This window comes from Triplophysa rosa, linkage group LG15 (assembly GCF_024868665.1).
Source record: "Triplophysa rosa linkage group LG15, Trosa_1v2, whole genome shotgun sequence".
Taxonomy (NCBI): domain Eukaryota; kingdom Metazoa; phylum Chordata; class Actinopteri; order Cypriniformes; family Nemacheilidae; genus Triplophysa; species Triplophysa rosa.
The window spans coordinates 3,947,436-3,970,996 of NC_079904.1; the positions used below are offsets into that span (position 1 = coordinate 3,947,436).

Genomic DNA, 23,561 nt, shown 5'->3' on the forward strand with positions numbered 1-23,561 from the left:
ATTGATGTCCACTGAATCTAGAATGTTCTCTTCTGATATGTGACTTCTTCATATAGTTTGAACTGCAGAGACATGCGGGGATCCGTCTTCTGATGTTTCTTCAGACACTAGTCTACCGATGAGACTTGTAACCTTGTCAACAGTTCATCGGTGCAGACCTGTGATGACTTTACAGTGGTGTCACATGGGATTGTTTCCATTAGGGCTTTAATTGTGTGTGGGGGTGGGCTGACCCAATGTCATTGTTAGTAAGTCTCTGGAGGAACATGTCAGTAGGATCCCTCGTATGCGATGGGGGTCTTCTGGGGATTGTCCACTCTTTGCCGTGCCCGTGGCTCAGTGGATTTATCACTCTTCCTGTTATTCAGATCACCCACCTGTCAGAATGAAGCATGCTGTCGGGACTTTGGAACCTTGGCTATTTATCTTGTATTGACGTTCTCATTTTTCAAAGCTCACCTGTGGCTGATATGAGTGTTGTGTTTTATTTTTTTCAGGGCCATAATGGAGCACAAGGAGCTCCTGAGGGTCCAGTGGGACTGGCAGATAGGTAAGACAGTTTTATACACCTGGTTTTAAATACTAGTCGGATCTCACAACCTTTTTTCTGCAAGTTCATATTGCATTATTTAACTGGAATGTTTTGTTTTATAATGTGTTGTGTAATGCATATTGCCGCGTGTGGAACATTTGTGCCAGCGGTAATTGAACTCAATTGCACAGAAACATATTGGGCAGGTGTATTTTTAGATGCACTTGGGGAAACTGTCCCAGCTCACCAGAAATCAATGACGCCTCTTACATACAGTCAATGTGTTGTGAAGTCCTATGGCGCTAGGCATGACTGACCTTCTGCTTCTCTCCCTGATGCACCGAGGCCGGATCAGTCTAACGCTGAACGCGCTTCTCATTCCAACATACATGTCTTGCTGTGGGTGGGATGGGGGGTATTGAAGTGAGATCCAATGCGGTGGGTGGGCTACAGCATTTTCTCCGTTGAAAATCTGCAGAAATATGACAAGACACTGATTAAGTGATAAATACACTAGTGTTCAAAGTTTTAGGGTCACTTGACAGAGATGTTTTTTTCATGATCTTAAAAGCGTTATGTTCCAAATATGGCATATGTCTGAATGTTGGAAATGTGGAAAAAATATAATTGTGACAACATATTCATTTCTTTCATTACGAAACGTGTATTCAATAGAAATGTTTCTGAAATGGATGATTCCCAGCAAGCAATAGCAATAGCGGTTAACTATAGACCTGATATAGTCCGGCTGTGAGTATCCCACTTCTAGCCAAAATAACCTTGAATTTGTTTACTTATAATTTTTGCCAAAATAACTTGCGAGATGTATCATATTCAATCATGTGGGAAAAGTCAACAGAGGTAATATAAGGTATTTGGTTTTATTTCTTTGCCATTTTTAAAGGCACGATTTAGCTTCTAGTCATACACGCTATTTGTAGCCCACCCAAATTTTTTATTGTTTTAGCCTGTACGTGTTTGGACGGCTATTAGACGTCTTTAAAGTCCCAGTGAAATGAAAAATTACAGCTCCTATTTTTCATGAAATATTGCAGTGTTTATTGTAAATAGCTTATCAGTGTGGGTCATTGTTTTTTTTTATTCAAGTACCCTCATAATCCAGTTAAAATCTGAAAATGCACTTCCGCCCTCTAGTGACTATCTATCTCAAATGATGTAAGTTAGACTGCTTGGACAGGGCATCCGTTAACTCCTCCCCTTCAACAAATGCAACGGCTGTTTTTATACATCCAATCAATTCGCAGTTAAAAAACGCAAGCCACGCCCACTATTTTTCTCATTCGATATTCTGATTCACTCGGAAATGCGTCAAAATACGGAAGTAAAAATGATCTGTTTCACAGGGACTTTAAAACACAAAATTGTTTTCTGGGTTTTGACCATGATGAAGAAAACATTTTTGGGTTGCTACTCTGAATATGCAAAAGTATACAGTAACATTGTATTATTTAGGCTATTTTAGATTTTTCTTATTCACAAAATAATACCTATTGTTCTGTTTGTGTTTTCCCATAGTTTTGGAAAACGAACTAAACTAACTAACTAAAGTTTCTAAAATGTAAAAAAATGATGAAAATAAATAAATGACCCTTTTTTAACAGAGTGATGTTGTTGTTCATTGGCCTAACACAAGGTTGTTTATGGTTGCCAGGCAACAAGCCGCATTAATGTGATATTCAACTGTTGTGCTGTCCAACCTGCTTTAACGGTTACGTGTTTTATAATTATTTCTAAATAAGACTCTGCTTTTCATCGACAAAACTACCACCCTCAAATATAGTGCTTGCCCAGGAAGTCACTTAAGTTTCATTCAGATTGATGTTCCTGGTTGGGCTTGATGAAGTGTGGAGGGGCTGTGCCAAAGGCAGCATTGGGTTGGATCCCAGGAGGATGCTGGATTGTCACATTAGCAAGCCTAGAGTCGCTCGAGGGGCCAACGTCATTAACTGTCACGGCTGTTGCAAGGCACACGCTTTGTGCCAAAAGAAGAAATATCCTCAGACGAAGCTGTGATGCCCTTGAAAAATAGCAAGGACATGGTGATCATGCCATATTTACAATGTCCTTGAATGACTTTGAGCAAATTCATATTTGTTTTGATAGTAAAGTATATCGGTTTAATGGTAACACTTTACAATGTTGTATTTGTTAACATCAGTAAATGCATTACCTAACAATAAGAAATATAGCATTATTGTTCTTTGTTAAAGCGACAGTTCACCCAAAAATGAAAACTCTGTCATCCTTTACTCATCCTTGAGTCGTTCCAAATCTGTATAAATTTCTTTGTTTGGTTGAACACAGAGAAAGATATTTGGAAGAATGCTTGTAACCAAACAGTTCTTGACCACCATTGACCAAAAATGGTGACTAAGGCTAGTGTTGTTTCTCCAACTAATAAAGCACATTAAACTGGGACAGGAGTTGATTTTAATAAAAAGAAAAGAAACGACAGTCTTCACCTTAAAAGCACAAAAAATCTGTATGTCTCGCAGTCAGAGAAAACTGTGACACAGCGTGGCGGGCTGCCAGATAGGAATCAGATTTTGTTGGTGCTGACTGTTTTTTTTTTATTTCAAAACAAATGATCATTATCAGTCTCCATTTCTCCTGCATCTCCATCTGCGGAAATAAAACTCGTGTCCTTCAACAAACGTGTTTGGAAATGAATGACCTGGGAACACGCGAGTGAATAATTGAATTTTTCCATGCCATCCAATTCCGTTATGATTGCACCGGATGAATTATGAGCAGAATATCACAGCTGCTGAATCTATATTCTCTGACGTATCAGCCTGATCGCCGGCGACAGAAGAATATAGCCTAGTGAATGTAGAATATACTGAAGGGAAATGTATACAGTATGTACTACCATATGAGGAGAGGATCATACAGTAGATATTGAACTATAACTATTACAAAATAAAAATGTGTTATTTTAATCATTATCAATAAAACAAACATTGTAGACATTTTGGATATACTTTACAATAAAGTTGTATTTGTTAATAATATTTCATCTTTTAGCTAAAATGAATAAACAAAGGACAATAATTCTACAGGAGCGGTGAAGTGAGCCGTTGATTGCAATTCGCAGCCTCTCCACTAGATGCCGCTAAATTTCATACATTCTACCTTGAATTAACATGAACAAAGATTAATGAATGCTGTTGTTAGCTAATGCATTCACTGTAGTAATGTTAACAAATACAACCATACTGAAAGGTGTTGGCAGCACTTATTTATTTTACAGATTTAAACCTTGCTGTTTATTTCCAGGTATAAAGTAGATTTCGTTTCAGACTGTATGTACAGATGCAAAAAGCAGATTCACTGATGCACTTTTCAACTGTGTGTCCTGTCAGGTCTGCTGTACATCGGATTCAGCGCGTGCATGTTCGGGCTGTATAGCTTCATGCCTGTGGTGATCAAAAGAACCAGCGCCACGGCTGTGAATCTGTCTTTGTTGACAGCAGACCTCTACAGCCTCTTCTGTGGCTTGTTCCTGTTCCAGTACAAGGTTAGAATGTGCTCTCTGTTCGTCTTTCTCACCCTCACCAACACCTTTGTACAGTCCTCTGTATGTTCCTGTTGTCGCTAGCAACAGCCAGGTCATGGGTTCGAAACTCGGCAACATGCGTAGTAAAAATATACTCTGGATCGGATAAAAGTGTAAAAGGAACATGTGTAACTCTCTTCAGTGGAACACAAAAGAAGATATTTTAAGAAATGTCTCGGTGGTTTTGTGTATACAATGGATGTAAATGGGGGCCAATGTTGTTGGGTTAGCGACGTTCTTCAAAATATCTTCTTTTGTGTTCTGCTGAAGACAGTCATGCAGGTTTGAAATGACATGACATTTTTGAGTGATCTATCCCATTGAAGTGACCCAATATCTGTATAGCATCAATGTTCAGTGGATGTCTGGTCCAATATAGCTTATGCTTCCCAATGCCTTAATAACAGCTATGCTGAATTGCATCGAGACAGGTGCACAATACAATAATACAACCGCTTTAAAAGAAAAGATTTCAGATATTTTTTCACCAAGATGATTATCAGAAGATTTCTGAGGCAATTTCCCCCTCAGGGGAGGATCCAGCCAAAATGCGAGACTTCATTTTTGAACAGCACCATTACAGAGAAAACCTTCAGCGAACAGAGCCATTAGTCATGCAGTACAATGAGCACAGTGTTTTAACTCCTTTCTCTTGTCTAGTACAGATTACACCGTCTGGAGGACAAAAAAAGTTCAGGCTCTTTTGAACTGATTATAAAACTATCACACTGATTCGTTTAAAAGGCTACTGTGCTTTTAAATACTATGTGAAAGTATTAAAGAGTACATAACTAGGGATTTTTAAGGTCCTACTTTGGTTTATGGAGTGTCCAACAACAAGTTTATGTACATAGAAGGTGTAAAAACACTATTATTTCGTAATAATAGGTAGTTATTCTTACTTAGTCAGTCCTCTTGACTGACACATTCGTTCCGCGATTCATCTGTCTAATCCCCTCCTTTCCGCTAGCCTAGTCTGATGTGATTGGTCAGATGGTCTAGTCTGCTGTGTTTGGTCTACCGCGAATGAAGCTCAGGAGCTACAGTGTTTGGGGGAGAAGAGTGAAGTTTTCGCGGGCAGTCCTAGCAAAACGTAGGCGGGGACTATATGTAGTGACATAAATCCGCGGCGGTTCACGAATCGGACTAGGGACGACTCGTTTGCGTGATTCAGAGTCGACTCCCTTTTTTCTGAGTCAATAACTTTGTTATTCATTCACCTTCGGATTTACAACTTGGCAGACTGCTTACTTTCAAACACGGCAACATTACACACCGCATGAAATGTAATTTTCATGATCTCACGTTATGTATTCTTTAAGAGTGTTATTCATATTCATAATACAGTAAATCACTAGCTAGGCAATAAAGAAATGACTTAAATGATACAAGACTACCCTCATTTCCAAAGGCAAAAAGCTGCAGTTTCTCACAGGAAATAGTTAAAAGCGGCTCAACAAATCCCATTCGGCCTGTATAGAGAAAACAAAAGCTGTAATGATCAGATCTAAAAGGATTTTTGCCTTTGTTTTCAATGTCGTTGTCTGGAGTGGCTCAACACGGCCGTCTGTCGCTTTTTTCAGTTGCACAGACAGAAATGAATTTTAGTTAAATACTGTACATGTGATAGACAGCCATGCTAAATTACATTACTTTAGATTTAGATGATCACACGCAGTCTGGGAAGTGATGCAAATGTGCATATATTAGATTTTTTCCAGCGTTGCCATAGAAACAAACCCTTTGAGTTTTAGGACGTGAACTGTTGTCATCTTGTATTTATGTATTATTACGGTTTCAAACGGGTCTCGTCCATTTAGATTGTAGGGGACAATCTATACACTTTATCATTAGTTCCTGTGACTCAGTTGGTAGATCATTGCATTTAAAGCAGCGCAAAGGTTGTTTGTTCGATTCCCAGAAAACACACATACTGATAAAAAAGTATAGCTTGAATGCACTGTAAATCGCATTTATGCCAAAAGCATAATTGTAAAATGATATAATAATGTATTTTCCAAATGCAACAGTCTTTTAGATAAATATACCATTTGTATGCCCGTATATAAAGAACGTTGCTTCAGTGTTTGTTAATAATACATAATGTCCTGTAAGCTTAAGGCTGCAGGGATTACAACAGTGCAAGAGATGCCAGCAGACATGCGGAGACTCGAAATGAAACTCTCGAGCCCTGAATTGAATGCCAAAGTCATGTGAAATATGCAGTCAGAGGTCTGTTCCATTCTCTGCACGCTGTTGTTATTGCTGGTCAGCAGTGTGCACCTGAAGGCTCAACTCCCCCTTGTCTTTTAGTTCTCTGGCTGGACTTTTCTGTGCTTGTGTTTGAAAACCAGGTGAACCTTATTCCTTCACACACTCACGGGGAAAAGTCAAGGCCTTGAATGCAAACAAAATACAGAGGGATTCAGAAGTCTGAGAACACTAGTTAAAAATCAGTAACAGTTCTATTGGTGAATGCATTGTGTATTATAAATGGACAATGAGCAGACACATTTTTTATAATATTCATTCAAATGTTTATCATTTATTGAAAATGTATTTAAATATTTACAGGTAAAAGGTACCAATGAGGTTTCATTTGTTAACAGGATCCAACAATGAACTTAGATTTATTATCTTATAAAGTTGACGTTCACTTGTACCTTTACTTAATTATTTACTTAATATATATATTATATATAGTTTTCATCCAAAGTTTCTGTTCATGTTAGTTGTGCAATGAACTTGCATGCACAATTATTATTCATTAATAAATAACATTAACAAATATTAGTAAATGCTATACAAATTGCTCATTGTTAGTTAATGTTATAGCTAATGCATTAACTACTGGTAATAAAGAAGACTTTACTGTAAAGTAATACCATGTACATTTGCAATTGTTTATTGTTAGTTTATGTTTAAGGTCATACTGCAAAGCTTTCTGACCTTGATTGTACATAAACTGCATAGAGAATAGAACATTTCATAGAGAATAACTTGCAATAACTTGTCTTTGTTTTATTAATCTATTAGTATTATTATTTCCTATTAATTATGTATGAAAAGCTGCTGTGCAACAATGAAAACTGTGATAAGCACTATATAAATAAAATAAACTTGATAGCAAATGCATAAATTAATATTTTACAATTTTCATGCATTAACTAATAGTAATTACAATTAAAAAACATATAAGTACGGTAAGAATACAAATATGACAAAACATGAATCATTAACATCAATCTTAATTATGAGAAATAAATGCTGTTAGAGTATTCTTCAATTTCTGTCATCTATTGGATTTATTTATGCAAGTAGTTTTGGCATTATTCATTTCAGATAATAATACTTTTATTAAGATTTTACTAAGATTTTTATTGTTTTTTCTATTAAGTTTTGCTAATGTTTTGAATCCCAAAATATCAATGTGCTTTCAGACTTCTGTATCCCGCTTTATATCAGCAGTGGACGGACATTGGTGTTCGCCTTCTCGGGCGATTCTGAATGTGCTTGCGTGGTTTTCACATTGATTTGCTGCCGCAGATGAGAGAGTGTTTGAAATTTGAATCGAGCTAACACTGATTCCCACAATGACCTCGAATGTTCCAATTCAGCCGAGTGCTGACAGAGGCAATTCAGAAAAAACGAAGTCTAATGACTTCAGATGGAGTTGTGCTCTTGACAGGTTGCTCAATTTCCTGAAATCCTGATAGCTTGATGTCTGACAGATGCATTTTTTCCCTACAATTATGGCTTTACTGATTTTCACTTGCCTTTAGATTGTTTGAATGTGCCTTATTTCACTGTGTTCCAGGAGGAAAAGTCGATGGTTTGATTTTTTATTATTGGCAGCAGTTGGGTTTCTTGTCCGTGTGAAATAATCAGAGGAACTTATTGAGAATGTGTGCGCTCGCTTCCAGAACAAATTGTTTACGAAGCACACAGAAAACCAGAATCAGCAGATTTGCCTATGTTAATGTCATTTATAAAACGAAATTGGAAGAATTGGATTGAAATGCCTCCTAACTTTAATTCCTATTGGTCAATATAGCTTGAGTAAAGTTTGGTGTTTCGTTCAAACATATGATAAATGAAAAGCTGTTTAGAAAAAACTTGCATGCGTTTGTTTAGCATAATATTATATACACCTAAACCAAAAGCTTTTTTAGCAATAATTAAGTCTAGCAATGAAAAAAACCCCATTGATTCATGCAGTTTGTATATGCTGCAGGTGAAGGCTGTTATCTATGAAAAAGCGGTTGAGCGCTTCTACTGCAAGCCCTTTTGTCTGCTTTAATGGTTGTGCTATATTTCCCTTCATTACAACAGCAACCAGCAGCAGGAGAGATGCTGTATGAGCTATAACCTGCAGCACATTAAGGCCAGCCGTAGGCTTTTAAATGCCCGTGTAAAAAGAGTCTCTTTTATGGACAGTTGTTAACAACCGACTTATTTTATTCATTGAAAGTAGGTGATTGTGAAACTTGAACGCTCCAAAAGCTTGCACGGTGAACACGGTCTGTTTCCGGCTATTTCAAAGTCATTTCACCTAATAAAATTAATCAAGTCAGATTTGTGTCTTTCAGCCAAGCATTGGTCATTGTGGTGTTTTTGCAAGGTTTTGGAAAATGAAAAATAGAATACATGCACTCGATTAAATGCACTGTTCTCTTGAAAGTTTTTTTGCATTTGTTATTTTTTTAGTTTGATATTAAAGTTTTCTTGGTTTAGACGTATATGCTGCTTGATTCCAACCAAAGTTTCATTGCATCGCATGTTTTATCCAAAGTTACTTTTGTTACATACAAGTTACATACATTTTATCAGTATGTATGTACCCTGGATTTGAACCCATGACCTTTGCTCTTTTAATGCAATGCTTTACCAATTGAGCTACAGTTGGATTTTTTTGAATTTGGGAAACCACTGATCTAAAATGACTTTTTGTCAAATAGCACACTTGCCATTGTGTACTTCAAAATGTTTAAAATGGAGGGATGTACTCTTCTGTTTCCCATTTTTTTTGGAAAACAAACATGTGTTGATACTGTTTTTGTAGTTCGCAAAAAAATCGGATATGAGGGAATAAATGCAAAGTAGTGCCGTTGGCAGACCTCCACCTCCAGGGGGAGCCACCTATTGAAATACTTTAAATTAGCAATGCAAACAGACTTTTGAAAGATTGCAAATGTGTGTACGAATAAAAATGTTTTTTTTTCCAACACAGGGCTATTTAAAGGGACAGTTCACCCGAAAAAATTCTGTCATCATTTACTCACCCTCGAGTTGTTCCAAATCTGTATACATTTCTTTGTTTGGTTGAACACAGAGAAAGATATTTGGAAGAATGCTTGTAACCAAACAGTTCTGGGCCACCATTGGCTACCAATGTAGGAAAAATGACAATGGTAGTCAAGAGTGCCCCAGAACTGTTTGCTTTCCTACATTCTTCAAAATATCTTGTTTTGAGTTGAACAGAACAAAGAAATGTGTAAAGCAATTTTTCCTACAATGGTAGTCAATGGTGAGGGTGAGTAAATGATGACACATTTTTCATTTTTGGGTGAACTGTTCCTTTAAGGCACAGTAAAATCCATCTCGGGTGCAAAAAAGAACTTTCATTTTGAAATATGGCACTCAAGTTACCATGCATAGTACAGCATGATTTATTGAGAAAGTGCAAGCATCATTTTTTACAGGTTGTAATTACATAGCCGTACTTTATTGAATATTCCCTTTCTCCCCTAACACTTTGGTAAAAGGGGAACCGTAGCCGCTTTATCATAGTTATGCTGGAATGTAGCACCCTTCGGTATATTTAAATTAGCAACCTGACACAACAGCAGTGGAAGGAGAATGTATTCCTTTCCAGCAAATATTACTCTTGCCAGCTCTGATACCCGAAGACCGCTGAGGCTGTGCTCGCTCTTCCATACGTTTGGCAGAGCCATCTGCCTAATTTGTGTCCTGTGGTCTGCATTGTTAAGACTCCCACGTGTTCACTCTTTACGAAAGCAGGAAATGTACACGCAGGATTGGATACATTGCAGTAGTCTTATGTGTCTCTCTCATCTGCTATGAGGATGCTGAGATTAAAAGATCTGCAGTGATGATATCAGCACACTATTTATAGAAAAAGTTTCTTTTACTTTATGCTCGGCATGCGTAAACAATCTGAGCATTTTGTTTTGGCTGAGCTTTTTCTTTATTTTATGACTAGAAACTGGCAGAGCACTCACTTTGCACAAAGCATGACTGAAATGATTGATTGATCAGATTCTTTTGTTTTTCTACTGGAGTGGCTCAAGGCAAGAAAAGGCAAACTGCCAGAAAGTGTCAAAGTTTATTTAACATTCTCTGTTTCTCCAGACTTCAAATGTCTATTGTCCATCACTGCAGGGGTTTCAGAGGATGTGTGCTAGCAAATATTTATGCCTGTGTGTTTAAAAACACGTGTGTTTTTACACTACATTTGCCTCTGCTACTGATGGTCTCGTGGGTCTCATTAGAGCTTTTAGCCATTATGTTGACAAAGGTGATAAGAGCAGTCGAAATAAATGTCACCTGTGGGACAGGGCTGAAGGCCATGTGTAATTGTTAGACACATGAGAGACACCATCGAGGGTCATCACGTGACCCAAGGATGCATCGCATCCAAGCCAGGCGGGAGCACAATGTTTTTAGTGCTCCACACTTCAGATTTACGGACGAGAAACGATTGTGCTCATGTTTTTATTCATGTATCATTGCCTTTTCTCCTACAGTTATGTTTTGTTATTTACCGTTATACATTTTCAACCACTGGTTTATTAATTAAGGCATCATAATTAAAGTCGTAGAAACACTTCCAGCCTTGAACATTGACGAAGTGAGTCAATTGCATCAATGTGCTGTTTCATCGCTAATAATACATTGTCTTGTTTTTATTCGCTCGTTCTCAGAAGTGAAATTTCTAAATGTATAAATCCCTCATGCACACTCTTAAAAATAAAGGTGCTTAAAAGGTTCTTCACAGCGATGCCATAGAAGAACCATTTTTGGTTCCACAAAGAACCATTTAGTCAAAGGTTCTTTAAAGAACCATCTCTTTCTTATCTTTCATAATCTGACAAACTTTTTTCACCATCAAGAAACCTTTGCGAAACAGTTCTTTATGGAACCATTTAGACAAAAAAGGTTCTTCTGTGGCATCGAAGCACCTTTATTTTTAAGAGTTGTTCTAACGGGATTGTCGCGCCACGCCAGTGCAGACAAAATTTTAAATCTAATACGTTTAACGTCTTTTGTCATGTCGCATCGCGCCGGTCGCGTTCGGTGTAAAGTAAAGAAATACAGCCTTGGTATATTTTTAATTCCTCTTCTGAATAAACAATCTATGCAAAGCGAGTTAACCCAAATGAATGTTTGGATATTCCTTTAAAAGATTATTTTTAATTAAGTGTTGTAATATTTACTAAGGCTGCATTATTTGAAGTATATAATATTATATACTATATAAAGGCATTCTTTATCAAATAAATCGTTCACACTTTTAACTTTTATATCCTAAAGTTGACAGTTTATATTTATGTGGTTTATCTGTTTTCAGTTTTCAGGGCTTTACTTGCTGTCGTTCTTCATCATTATGCTGGGACTGGTCCTCTACTCCTCTTCCTCCACCTACGTGGCACAGGACCCTCGTGTTTACAAACAGTTCCGCAACACAGGAAATGCTATTACAGACACGCCCAACGTGGGCCCCCACGAGCCTTCAGTGACCTATACGAGCCTCCGTCAGGAAATGGAGGAGGAGCCTCGTATACGGGTAGCCTGAAGGGGCGGGTCTTCTTTAAACCAATCATCCACTGCCCGGCCCGCAGTCTGTAGAAAATAATAATGATCACTGAATGATGTAATCAACCACGTAGCAAACGAGTACACTGTGATCATGAACTGTGAATACTGTAGGTAGCGGTGACTTCTGTATATCTGAGTTATCAGATCCATCATGTATAGAGATATCACCACCCCACGAACAAACGATGTGTTTAGAAGGATTTGTGCTGACCGTTTGTCCAAGTACTCAATTGTGAATGTTTTATTTTCTGACTTGAGCGCAAAGGGTTCATTGTAATTTGACATGGTTTGCATTATTACTGTTTCATGAAAAATGTGTGTCTAGCAGTTTTAAATGACGACAACGTTCCTGGAAAACGGCATTCTGAGATTTAAAATGCTGATTTGAGCCAGTGCCTTGCATACGTGTATGTAATATTATTGTGGGTTACATTGATCATGACCTCTAAAATAATGCCATCAGTATTTGACAACTCGTCATGATTGTATTTGTATCTGCTAAAAATGAAAAATAATTCCATCAGTCAGAAATACAAAAAGAGGAAAAAATATTTTTACCCTTTAACTGTAATTTCATGTTCATTTTTATATATTTGTCATATTGTTTGTTTGAATCCTGCCAAGACTGGATACCTTCATTTGGCCTGTGTAATAGCAATCGATTGTAAACGTGTAAGAATTTTACCGCACTTGTTCTTTTGTTTTACTGTATAAAACCGATCAGTCTTAATTTTGGTCTTATTTGGATTAAATCCAGTATACATCTGTAAAGTTTTTCTGAACAGATATCTGAATATTGTTTGCTTTATTATTATCATTTTGTATGTTTTGGTTGTCATTTTAATATTGGAGATTCTTAATGTGTCTGACTTGCTTAAAATAAAAAATATTTGTCTTAAACTTGAAAAACATGAATTCCCCAAAAATGTATTAATCACACCTAATCATACACTTATTGCAGATTGTAATGGTGAAAATTACAGTTTCTCCTACAAATTCCGTTATATTTCTTGTAAATTTGTACTTCTACTGTCTTTTAACTAGATACAATGGTTTAGCCCCTTTAGTAAATACTAAATATTTAATGAAATAGTGTATTAACAAATTATTTTTTTTCCAACTCTGTTGAAGAATAATTTAAGAACAAACGATTTATATTTTAAGCAGTCCCTAGTATTTTGAATACACAATCTTTTATTTTGTACTATATTTGGGAAACTTTATCAAGAAATCTCCAAACATTATCTGGTAAAAAGAAACAGAATTATTTAAGATATTAAAAGACAGAACATAAAATAAATTACCATAACAAACGCAATGCAAATAAAAACAAAATCGGTGATTGTTGCTGGGGGAAAAAAACAGGGCAAGCGTTTGGCTCATGAATATTTATTAATTAACGTACAAGTCGTTCTAGCTGATTGGCTGACTAAATTCTTGCTTCTTTCCCGTTGCTTCAGGTAGGTTGCCAAGCAACGCATCGATTTTATGACATCAATTACCGCGAGAGCCATACCAAAGCAGTGCGTTTGAATCACTCTCGCGGTACTTGAATGTCATCCGACGACCAGCCTGCGCAACGCCGCATGACGTCGAACACGCCTTTTCATTAGCGATTCAGTACCCTTTGACCTCTCAGGTGGTTTCTAACTAACCTTTAACCTCTTTAACACCTGTGAGGTGGCTGGCAGCGAGGCGGTGACATCTGCACAGGTATGGCAGACCTCAGCACGACCTGGGAGCTGGAGTTGTTGGAACAATTCTCCGGCCTGACTGCTGCCACAGACGAAGAGACTGCAGCAGACGTTTCTTTTGAAAGCAGCGACCACAACACGTGTTTATTACATTTAAGCGACGAGGTTCTGCTTCTTATATTGCGATATTTGGAGCCGATGTCGCTGCTCAGGCTGGGCAGCACCTGCAGTATATTGTTCCGAGTTTGTTCCTGCAACTCTTTGTGGACCCGACACTTCCAGGTAAAATGAGTTGCATCTAAATGTTACTTAATGGCCAATATTTTCTCTTAAATAAAAAAAGATGAATTAATCTTTTAGCTTTCTTTTTTGTTGTTGCAATGATACACTTCAAAGTACAATCTCGCATCAAAATGTAAATTTTTTTTTTTTAATGCGTTTTGCATTCATTTAAATTTTTTCCAATTTTTAAAACTGTAATTAAATGTATCCTGTCCATTCATTTACAGAAAGTACATTTAGAACAAACATTAGACTAAAGGTCTTTGCACATGCAGTACGAAATTTTCGTATGCGTTTGATCGTATTTGGCTCTCGTTTGTACGGTGTCTTTGAATTGTTAAAAAAAAAAAGGCAACTCAAAATGCTTGACGGATGCGAAAAACGCAGAAAATCGAACCCGGTCCGAATTTTTTTATGACCGACGAAAATATCGGAGGGGTGTGTAAATGTGATTGACATAACGTGCGGTCCTATTTATTTTTTAACGTGCGGAAATTTCGGACGCAAATTTCGGACTCAATGGGCTTTAAGGTAAAAAATGACGTAGGCTAGGCTATATAAGGAAGTGTTAGAAATTTAAAGAAATACACATGCACAGTATTTAGAAAATTACTATCAGTAAAATATGTCAATACGTCTGTAATTTTTACACGAGCGCACTGCGTCATTTATGCGTTACAGCACCAAACTTCGTCGCTTGCGTGTAATGCTGTGCTCTCACCAAACGCGAGCAATTGCTTTACATGCTCTTTATTACTCGCGGGACAAATTCGTTATTTTCGCGTGAGTGAAAACTCTTCGCGCGAATTCATAGGCAGCTCGAGTTGAAAATGTTCAACTTGCGCGGAAGAACGCCTCAAACGCGCCGCCCGATTCGCGTCATTCGCACCGCTTGCCGCGAGTTCGCGTCTATGCGCGTTTTTGCCTTGACTTTGTATGTAATTTACTCGCGCCAAACGCTTAATTCGCGTTTGGTGAGAACACGGCATTAGTATAGTTGTCTCCACAGGATTCGTTTGGGGTCAGCCTGTCACATACCGACGCCAGGTGTCCCGTGACCTCCAAAACCGCCTTCCGCTTGGTTTTCATGTGGAGATCTCTCTTCAGAAACATCCACTGTAACCGCGCGCTTCAGGAGAAACTCTTCGTGGAGATCCCGCTCGCGCCTCATCCCTACTGGATCCAGTGGCTCGTGCTGGAGGAGAGCGTTCCCCTGCCCTCCGTGACACTTCCCTGCGAGGATGTGGAGAATCTGTGGGGCATCACCAGAGATCTCTTCCAGGACAAGATTCAAGGTGGAAAATTGTGATGGGTTTCATTTTTCGGTTACAGTATAATGGTTCTTCATGATAGGCCTACTGGTAATGGAAACTATTCAACTTTGTGTTGTTTTTATTTAACAGGGCAAACGTTTTGCTAAATGTATAAATTGAAACTAAGCCTGAATGGATTCGTTCTGTTTGCTTTTTACAGAGAAAACTGAAGACTGTGAGACCCTGAAGTTTGAATGGAGGGAACTCTACCATCTTACGTTGAAGCACCACAGTAGCTTGACGCTGGTCTTCCAACATGTTCTCGACCAACACCAGAACAATGGTGAGAAATCGAATCAAACCTCACATAGTTGTTGAACAAATAAGAATTTCCATTTAGGGCCCACAATGAAATTCAATTTTATATCACAATATATTGTACATTTAGGTACATTTACATCTAGTCCTAATCCTTGTAAGCGTTGATGGATTGAATCCGGTCGATAAGAGTTCATTCTCTGGCCTTTTCTGCGATGCACTTTACACTCTGAAAAAGGGCACTCGAAGGACAATACACTATTGGTTGCTTTCAACCTTATTTTTATTTTTTGTCCCAACCAAAAGGACATCATGATGTCTGGAAATTATGCTTGGTCTGGCTGACCTTTCAGATGTCTTTGCTGTGCTTTTCTTGTTGCCCTCCAACAGTAATGGAGTGTTTGAAGAGAAGTGTTTTAATTCAGTGTTTTGAGCTGTTGAGTCACATCAAAGTTCAGTGTTGGACCGGTGGTTAAAGAGTTGGGATGTAATGTGTGTGTGTTCTGAACGTTGCGACTGTGATTCATAGTTTGTCCTCATCTGGTATTTGCTATCTGTATCTGATGATGCTCCTTTTTTACGCTACATATAATTTTTTTTAATTTAATATTACTTGGCGTGACATTTTTGTGATGCTCAACTCAAACTCAGTTTGAGTATAACAAGAGTATAACATATAACAAACAGAAAACATTTAATAATAACTAAAATAATAGTAGGTAAATAGTAGACGATAAAAGCTTTATTTGATATTGTGTATTATATCTCTATTAAAATTAGGGCTGTTCAACAATTAATTAAATTAAATACAAAAACAATTAAATACAAAATATTAATTTTGTATTTATAAACGCATACACATACGTGTATATATTTAAGAAAAATATAAAAATAAATATTTATATAAATGTAATGCATGTAATATAAATGCATGTATATACATGCAAATATTTTTCTAAATGTATAAGTTTATGCAAGCGGGTTAATAAATACAAAATAAAGGCGCACAGACGTATTGTATGTAAACGCAAACTTTTATTCTGGATGTGATTTATCGCGATTAATTGTTGAACAGCCCTAATTAAAATAAGCCACTTGATGAAAATAAACAAATATGCAACAAATGTATTGTCAGTATCATCAATTGTTTTATTTCTACAGTGGGTTTACTATTTAACTAACCACGTGCTCGCGTAAGACGTGCAACAAAAGTTTTACACACACACAAAACAAAGTGATTTATGGAAAGAAAATGGAAATTATGCTAATAGAAATATAAGAAAAATATACAAACACAATGTTTAAAATAAAATGTTGATAAAGATATATATTTTTATCTTAAGTATTGTGTGTTTGATTTATAATTGATTTAAAAAATTATTTCTAATTTTCCACAACCTCCCACGCCAGAATTTAAGATTCTATCTGAGCCTGGTCAAAGTCGAGGTTTCAGAAAGGTGTGCTTCTATTTCTGAATAATTGTATAACAAAATTCCGAGCTCCGAGCCCTCCCCTAGGACAGCACGCCAAATATGCTTTATCTTACCTGATTACATGTTAATGCGAACTCGTGAAAGTGTGCTTTATTGGCATGAGAAATTTTGTTTTGCCAAAGCATTTGCAGCTGGGCTGCGTACAAATGGTGCAAATTTACAAACTTTCTTTCGATCTCGTTGTCTGTAGACCACTCAGAGCTGGAGTCCATGTACCATCAGTACATCCAGTGCAGGTTCCAGTGGCTCTTCACTTACTGGCTGTTTCGTCAGCCGGCGCCGTACAACAAGCAGCTGCGATCCATTTTCCTGCAGTGGAAGAAACACAGCAAGAGCAAGGTGGCCACCTGGGGAGAGACTCTCTGTGATGTGAGGTATCTGGCCTCCCTCCATCCCATCACCAGCGATTACTGGAGGGGCAGACTGGCCCGAGGAGATGAGAGTTTTGGTAGGACATGATGTTAGAAGAAAACCTTAATTGTGGAATCATGCAGTCGCTACTGTGTTTGATTTTTAGTCAGTCTGCTACAATTTTCTCTTGAGGAACCCGTACTGGCTTGTCTGATGGGAACAGAATCTGTCGATCAAATATTACCGCTGCAGGCCCTTGGAATATCTTCTCATGTTCTGCCTTTGCTTTCTTTCCGTCAGGGATTCAGACCGTTGAAAACTACTTCTCCATGTGCAAGTCTCTAGTGTCCTGGATCTTGGGCCGTGACTGGGGCCGACTGAAGCGAAGAAAGGTGCGGATTTAATATGCAATAATATTGCAATCTAAAGCAGATGTGACTTTGAAAATAATTACATTTTCTCACAGATAAAATCTCGAGTCCCTGGTGTGCATTGTTGCGTGTTTTAATAAATTTCATGTTTCATTCCGGGGAATAACTTGTGAGTGTTCCCTGCTCCGTCCTGACGTACTTCTCTCTTCTGAGTTGTGAGGATGTGTTCTTGAATATTGCCGCAGTGTTGTGAATCCTCATTTCATTAGCCGGTGCAAATGATTTCACAGGTCACAGCTTGAGCAGACGCTCCTATCTAATGGCTGTCTGAATGGATTATAGACATATCGGTGCGTGTCCCACTCAATTACACTCAATGTATGCACACACAGACTCTCCCAAGATTCTGTGCTGTTTTACGCCGATCGTTAGCGTCCAAGGACAAAGATCAGGTCCAGCAAAAGCGTATTTGTATAATTTTTACAGATGGCCCTATTGAAAAAACCAGCATTTGCTGGGTTAGGCACGTTTTGATGCTGGTTTGTGCTGGTTTAAGATGGTCATGTGCTGGTTTAAGATGGTCATCTGCTGGTTCCTCACCATCTTAAACCAGCACGTGACCATCTTAAACCAGCACGTGACCATCTTAAACCAGCACGTGACCATCTTAAACCAGCACGTGACCAGGGGCGTAGCCAGAACTTTTTTTTAGAGGTGGCCAGGTAAGACCCAGTGATTTTATTAGGGTGACCCAAAAATCCTTACAGACAAAAATTCTTTAACTCCTACTGGAATTTACTCCAATTCTTCATTACACATAGTTTGCTGGTCAAAAACATACACAATGTAAAGTAAACAATTTATTTGCAATGCTTTCATTTGCTAACATTATTTTAAAACAATTTGCTAGCTATCATTTGCAGTAAATTAGCATTTTTTATGGAAAATAAACATTACAGTACCCCAATTTAAACTTTAGCGAAAATGTAATTAATGAATGAAATCCAGTTAAACAAGACTGATTTTACTGACCTGATCCTTCTGCTCGCGATGAACTTCCATGGTACACAGTACACTGTCACAAGCGGTTAGCAGCTGTTCAGCTATAGCGCTCAGACTCTTTGCGTCAATGCGTCAGCGTATGACATCATATTAACGCGAGAGTAATGTTCTCGCGTTACTTTCAGTGCATACGCTAAATGATCTGCGCAGCACTCTGTAAACTCCGACACACCTCTTAAAACTGCTTCGCTCAACAGAGGTGGCCATCCATCATTCAGGGGTAGCCATGGCCACCATGTAGCTACACCCCAGCACGTGACCATCTTAAACCAGCATCAAAACATACCTAACCCAGCATATGCTGTTTTTTTTCAACGGGGCTTATTTCACCTAGGACGTCGCTAATGACAGCACTACCAAAACAACACATCACGGTGCACACCAAATCTATTTTTATTGCGACTACACCTCTATTGATGTACGTTTATGCAAATTCAGGCCTGTTCCCCGATGTGCACGCACTTGTTTGGAAGCAAAGGCTGACAGAATGTTCAGCGTCTTTATTTCGCATGTGACAATGGAGCTAATAAGGTGTTGTTGACAGATTTATGAAGACACGCTGGAGGGTGTGTATCTTCTGCTGAGGCGAGAGACGCAGGAGAAGGTCATCGAACACGAGCGCTTCTGGGAGGTGGCCAAAGTCCAGATGACCCGCGTTTGCACGCTGGAGGCGACGGCGGTGAATTACGTCAACTGGAAGATGATCGAGACGCTCCCGTACTACAAGTCAGTCCTGCCTGATTTTCTGTTCTTTATCCATGAGAAAACAGAACCGGGATTGGGATGTGTAAGCAGGGATGCACAGAAAGCTAGGGATTTACCAAAAGCCTCTTTTGATTTATTTTTAGGTGTTCTCTGTTTGAGAGCAAATATAAATGTTGCTGTAGCTTAGTTGGGTAGAGCATTGCATTAGCAGCGCAAAGGTCACGGGGTTGGTTCTCGGGGAACACAAGCTGATCAAATGAATCCGACGCAGTTACACGAATATCAGCAGTTCGTAACAGTAAAGTGGTATTTTTGCTGGTATCCTCTTTTTGTCCGTCAGATTACTATTCATGGAATTTGATGCCGTGTCATTTGAATGGCAATCGCTTTGGTTGAAAACAAGTGAGGAAAAGCTTGAGCTTTACGAGTGCTTGGCTTTCACACTTGGCTTTGAAGCCGGGAGAACGTGCGGGTGTAGATGCGGGTACCGCTGACAGCTTCAAACAAATAGCCTGCAGTAACTGATGGGGTGAGCTCCGCAGCCCCTCGATGGCATCTTTGAAGTGTATGGTGGCTGGTCTCAAAAAGCATGGACTGAACTCTCATCTAAAGTCAGCCGGAATCCACTGCGTCTATCTGGCGTACACTGGGAACAGTAGTGTGCAGTGCAAAGTGGGATGTTTCACAAAGGGGTTGTGTTGCTCAAGAAAGTGATTTGAAGCTTTCAAGCACACGTTTGGGGAAATGAATTAGGGAAGCGAGATTTTGGTTTAATTTATTATTTTAACAATGCATCATATCAACTTAATTGCTTCATAAGTACCGGGACTGGTTACTTATCAAGACAAAAGCAACCATTATAATGATATAGCCCTGAACGTAAAGGAGATTCTTTTCAATCGTTGAGATATGTTCAGTATTAAAGGTAAATTCACCTTCAAGTTGTTTCAAATATCTTTGTGTTCATCAGAACAAAAAAAGATGGAGTTGGAAGAATGCTTGTAACGAAGCAGTTCTTAGCCACCATTGACAAAAGTACAATGCTAGTCAAAAATGCCCCAGAACGGTTTGCTTTCTTACATTTTTCAAAATATCTTCTTTTGTGTTCAACAGAACAAAAACATTTCTAAAGCAATTTTTCCTACTATGGTAGTCAATGGTGGCCAAGAACTGTTTGGTCACAAGCTTTCTTCCAAATATCTTTTGATGATTACTGCCAGATGTCAAAATGCCTGCTGGAGGCAATGTTTAAGTATGTTTGTTAGCGAGATTATTCGTTTTATGCAATAGAAGGTATTTGTTGTTTAGCATATTTAGTCGTTGAATATTTGTCATTTGCCCATAAACAAAGACTTTCCGACAATCCACCAATGACTTTCCATGATTTTGGAAGTATGTTAGTTAGCGCTTCTAACTATTGACACTAGTAGTCATTGTAGAGAAAGAAAGATGCCGGTGGTTTGGAAATGTCCAAAAGCTGTTAATGACATTGTTTGCTTTTTTATTTCTCATTGTGGGTTCTTTTTTTCCCAGCTAAAGGAAGAACAGAATTTGACTAGTCTATTGCCTCTCCAGCTCATGCAAATATCGTGTTTGTTTTTTCTTCAAGGCTGTATCTGATCTCGGGTAACTCTGTGTATCTGAATCACGTGCAAGGTTTCTTGTGTAGAAAGAGGCTGATTCGCGACTGGATTCACCTGGAAGAGAACACCTGGGCCCGACAGCTGCTCCCCGAGCAACTCTACACACTGCTGGAGTTTGACACCAAGATCTCTCAAGGTTTGTTCAGTTAGGGATTGATGTGTGATCTGTCTGACAACATGACCGAGCTGTTTTATGTGGTCAACTATCGATGACATTACAGTGACTGGCCTTTGGTTACTCATTAGATGGATTGAGTATAATAACTTAGTTTCTCTTCCCTGTATAAAACTAGCCCTTATGTCTTATTTTGCTGTCCTTTGTGTATTGCTGTATTCATTAGATCAGCTCATTAACATTTAACATCAGCTGGGGGTTTCATATCAAACCTACTTGTTTTTGGTATATTCGGCACTTTGTGGCGTTTTTAATCTTCTCGTAGCGGTCTTCACCGTGATGTATTGTCGTATCGAACAGAACAAATAAAACACTTGAAATGCATTCAGCTTGTGTTTTACAAATGCAGATTTGGCGGTGATGTCAGATCTGTGAAAGTCCATTCAGACTGAGGTCAGTGAGGTAGTTGAACCGTATTAGAATGCAGCGCTGGGTAATTTAGCTCTTTCTGTCTGAAAGCCATCCATCAGGCGGATGATGATATGAAGTTTTTGATGAGGATTTATGTGGAGGTTGTTCAGTCTCGCTGTGACCCGCCGGGGATGGAATGATGGTCCGTTTATTTGTGGGCTCAGACTTCAGGCAGTTTGTCTTGTTTACTGTTTTGAAAATATGGGGTTAGAGTTTTGGTTTCACACATTCATATCTGCAGTTTCAGGGATTTTTCAGCTCTAGTCTCTTTGGTGATAAACACTGTTTTCTCAGTCGGCAGACTCGAAACAAATCGTGCGTACAACTGTTTGTTTTTTCATATACAGCCGCAGAAAAAATGTAGACCATTTCAGAGACTATTTTTCTGATTTTAAAATGTGCTTTTGTATAGGTATGTGTTTAGGTAAAATTAGAATTTTTGTGAATATGAACTTGTTTTCTTTGCAGCATTTAAGCAATGCAACGGGAATATTTGTACATGTATTTAGGAAAAGTTCAACATGTTTTTTATGCGATAACCTTGATTTTTTTATCACAGTTTTCATGTCTTGTCATGCTGTCAGTCTTTCACATTGCTGTTGGATGACTTTCACTCCTGACGTTTGATTTTGTTGAGATTCAACAGACCCTGGACTGGAATGGCCACAATAGATCTAGAAAATGCTGATTTGAAACAAAAAATTGTCTCTCTAATTTTTTCCGTGGCAGTATATGGTCTAAAACAATGAAATGTATATACTGTAAATATAAATATTTTTTAAAATACACTGCATAGTTTTTTAATATAAATAAGTGGAACGTTAACATTTGCAAGATGTTTTGTTTGGTGGATAGTTTTTAAAATCTTGTAGTTTATTTTATGCCTTAGGGCAGCAATGTTCTTGTCTCTTTCCAAGTTTTGATTTTGATCTTAAGGTTATGTGTGGATAAATCTAACTTTACGTTACATTTTTTGGCACATTTTCTGTTCTTTTGTTAAAATATTGTGTGTCGAGGACCATTTGCAGTCTCAAATGTATTGTGTAAGTTGCATTCACAAAGGTGACAAATGTTTGAACGTAATCACATCTTTGTGTCTGTACAGAGAGTTTGCATGGGGACTCGCCGACGGCCCAGCTGAGTCGACTCATGTGGCTGTACCTGAACTCAGGTCAGGAGATCTATCTGCAGGCGGTGAAGGGAATGGTTCTGGAGTGTGCTCACGCCAGTCTAAGCCATCTCGGCACACTCGCAGCCTTTGAACTTAGTGTGGCCTCACCTCATTTAATCGCCTGAAGTTTTATTGACTTTTATATGCGGATTTTAATTTTTTTAATGCTTCCCTTTTGTGGGGTGTTAAGTAATTTTACACTTTTTAATTTTTTTTTAAGTTCTCCAAGTCTCCTTTTATTGAGAATTAGTAATTATGTGCTGATTTAGGTGCAATAATGAAGAGATGCTTAAATCTTGCTGTTATGAAATGTCAGTTTTAGCTCAAATGATCACTGGAGTCTCATTTTTTATTGTAACTATCAAATTTTACTTGAGCTGATCTGTGTATCATGATATATTGCAAGGTTGCTGATTTACTATTAAAGCACCTTCACACTAACTAAAGCCTGTTTTTTTTGTGAAATGGTGAAACCTGACTTTTAACTCGGGTTCTTTGAGAAAACAATTTAAAGTTTTTAATGGGCACATATTAAAACTGCTCTTTTTTTTCCCTAAACAAACTGCTTTGCATATTCATCATTCTCAAGGACTAATATCTAAAGCTATTTGCATGGTCAACTTTCACAATTTTAAAGTCAAATATAGATTTTTGATGGTTTAATACCAGTCTGTGGTTTAT

At 38.1% G+C, this 23,561-nt stretch overlaps 2 protein-coding genes across 2 annotated transcripts in view; both read left to right on the forward strand.

Annotated features, from left to right (window-relative positions):
• The window catches only part of slc35f1 (solute carrier family 35 member F1), a 59,636-nt gene extending 46,786 nt beyond the window's left edge, over positions 1-12,850 (forward strand). The window contains exons 6-8 of the mRNA XM_057353733.1: positions 498-550; positions 3,919-4,073; positions 11,704-12,850. Of these exons, the coding sequence (XP_057209716.1) occupies positions 498-550; positions 3,919-4,073; positions 11,704-11,928 (433 nt within the window). The 3' untranslated portion in view covers positions 11,929-12,850. The remainder of the gene's footprint in view (positions 1-497; positions 551-3,918; positions 4,074-11,703) is intronic.
• On the forward strand, positions 12,137-23,378 carry si:dkeyp-114g9.1 (uncharacterized protein LOC555399 homolog). The gene is made up of 9 exons (XM_057353251.1): positions 12,137-12,173; positions 13,632-13,927; positions 14,937-15,222; positions 15,401-15,523; positions 17,182-17,439; positions 17,643-17,734; positions 19,320-19,501; positions 21,090-21,259; positions 22,815-23,378. The coding sequence occupies exons 1-9, from the start codon at positions 12,137-12,139 to the stop codon at positions 23,003-23,005; spliced, it is 1,635 nt and encodes a 544-aa protein (XP_057209234.1). The 3' UTR covers positions 23,006-23,378.
• The last annotated feature ends 183 nt before the right edge of the window (positions 23,379-23,561 follow it).

Coding starts and splice junctions, on each gene's coding strand:
- si:dkeyp-114g9.1 (XM_057353251.1), top strand. CDS start 12,137: ATGTGTTTAGAAGGATTTGTGCTGACCGTTTGTCCAA. Junction 13,928..14,936: donor TGTGGACCCGACACTTCCAG/GTAAAATGAGTT, acceptor TTGTCTCCACAG/GATTCGTTTGGGGTCAGCCT. Junction 21,260..22,814: donor TGACACCAAGATCTCTCAAG/GTTTGTTCAGTT, acceptor GTGTCTGTACAG/AGAGTTTGCATGGGGACTCG.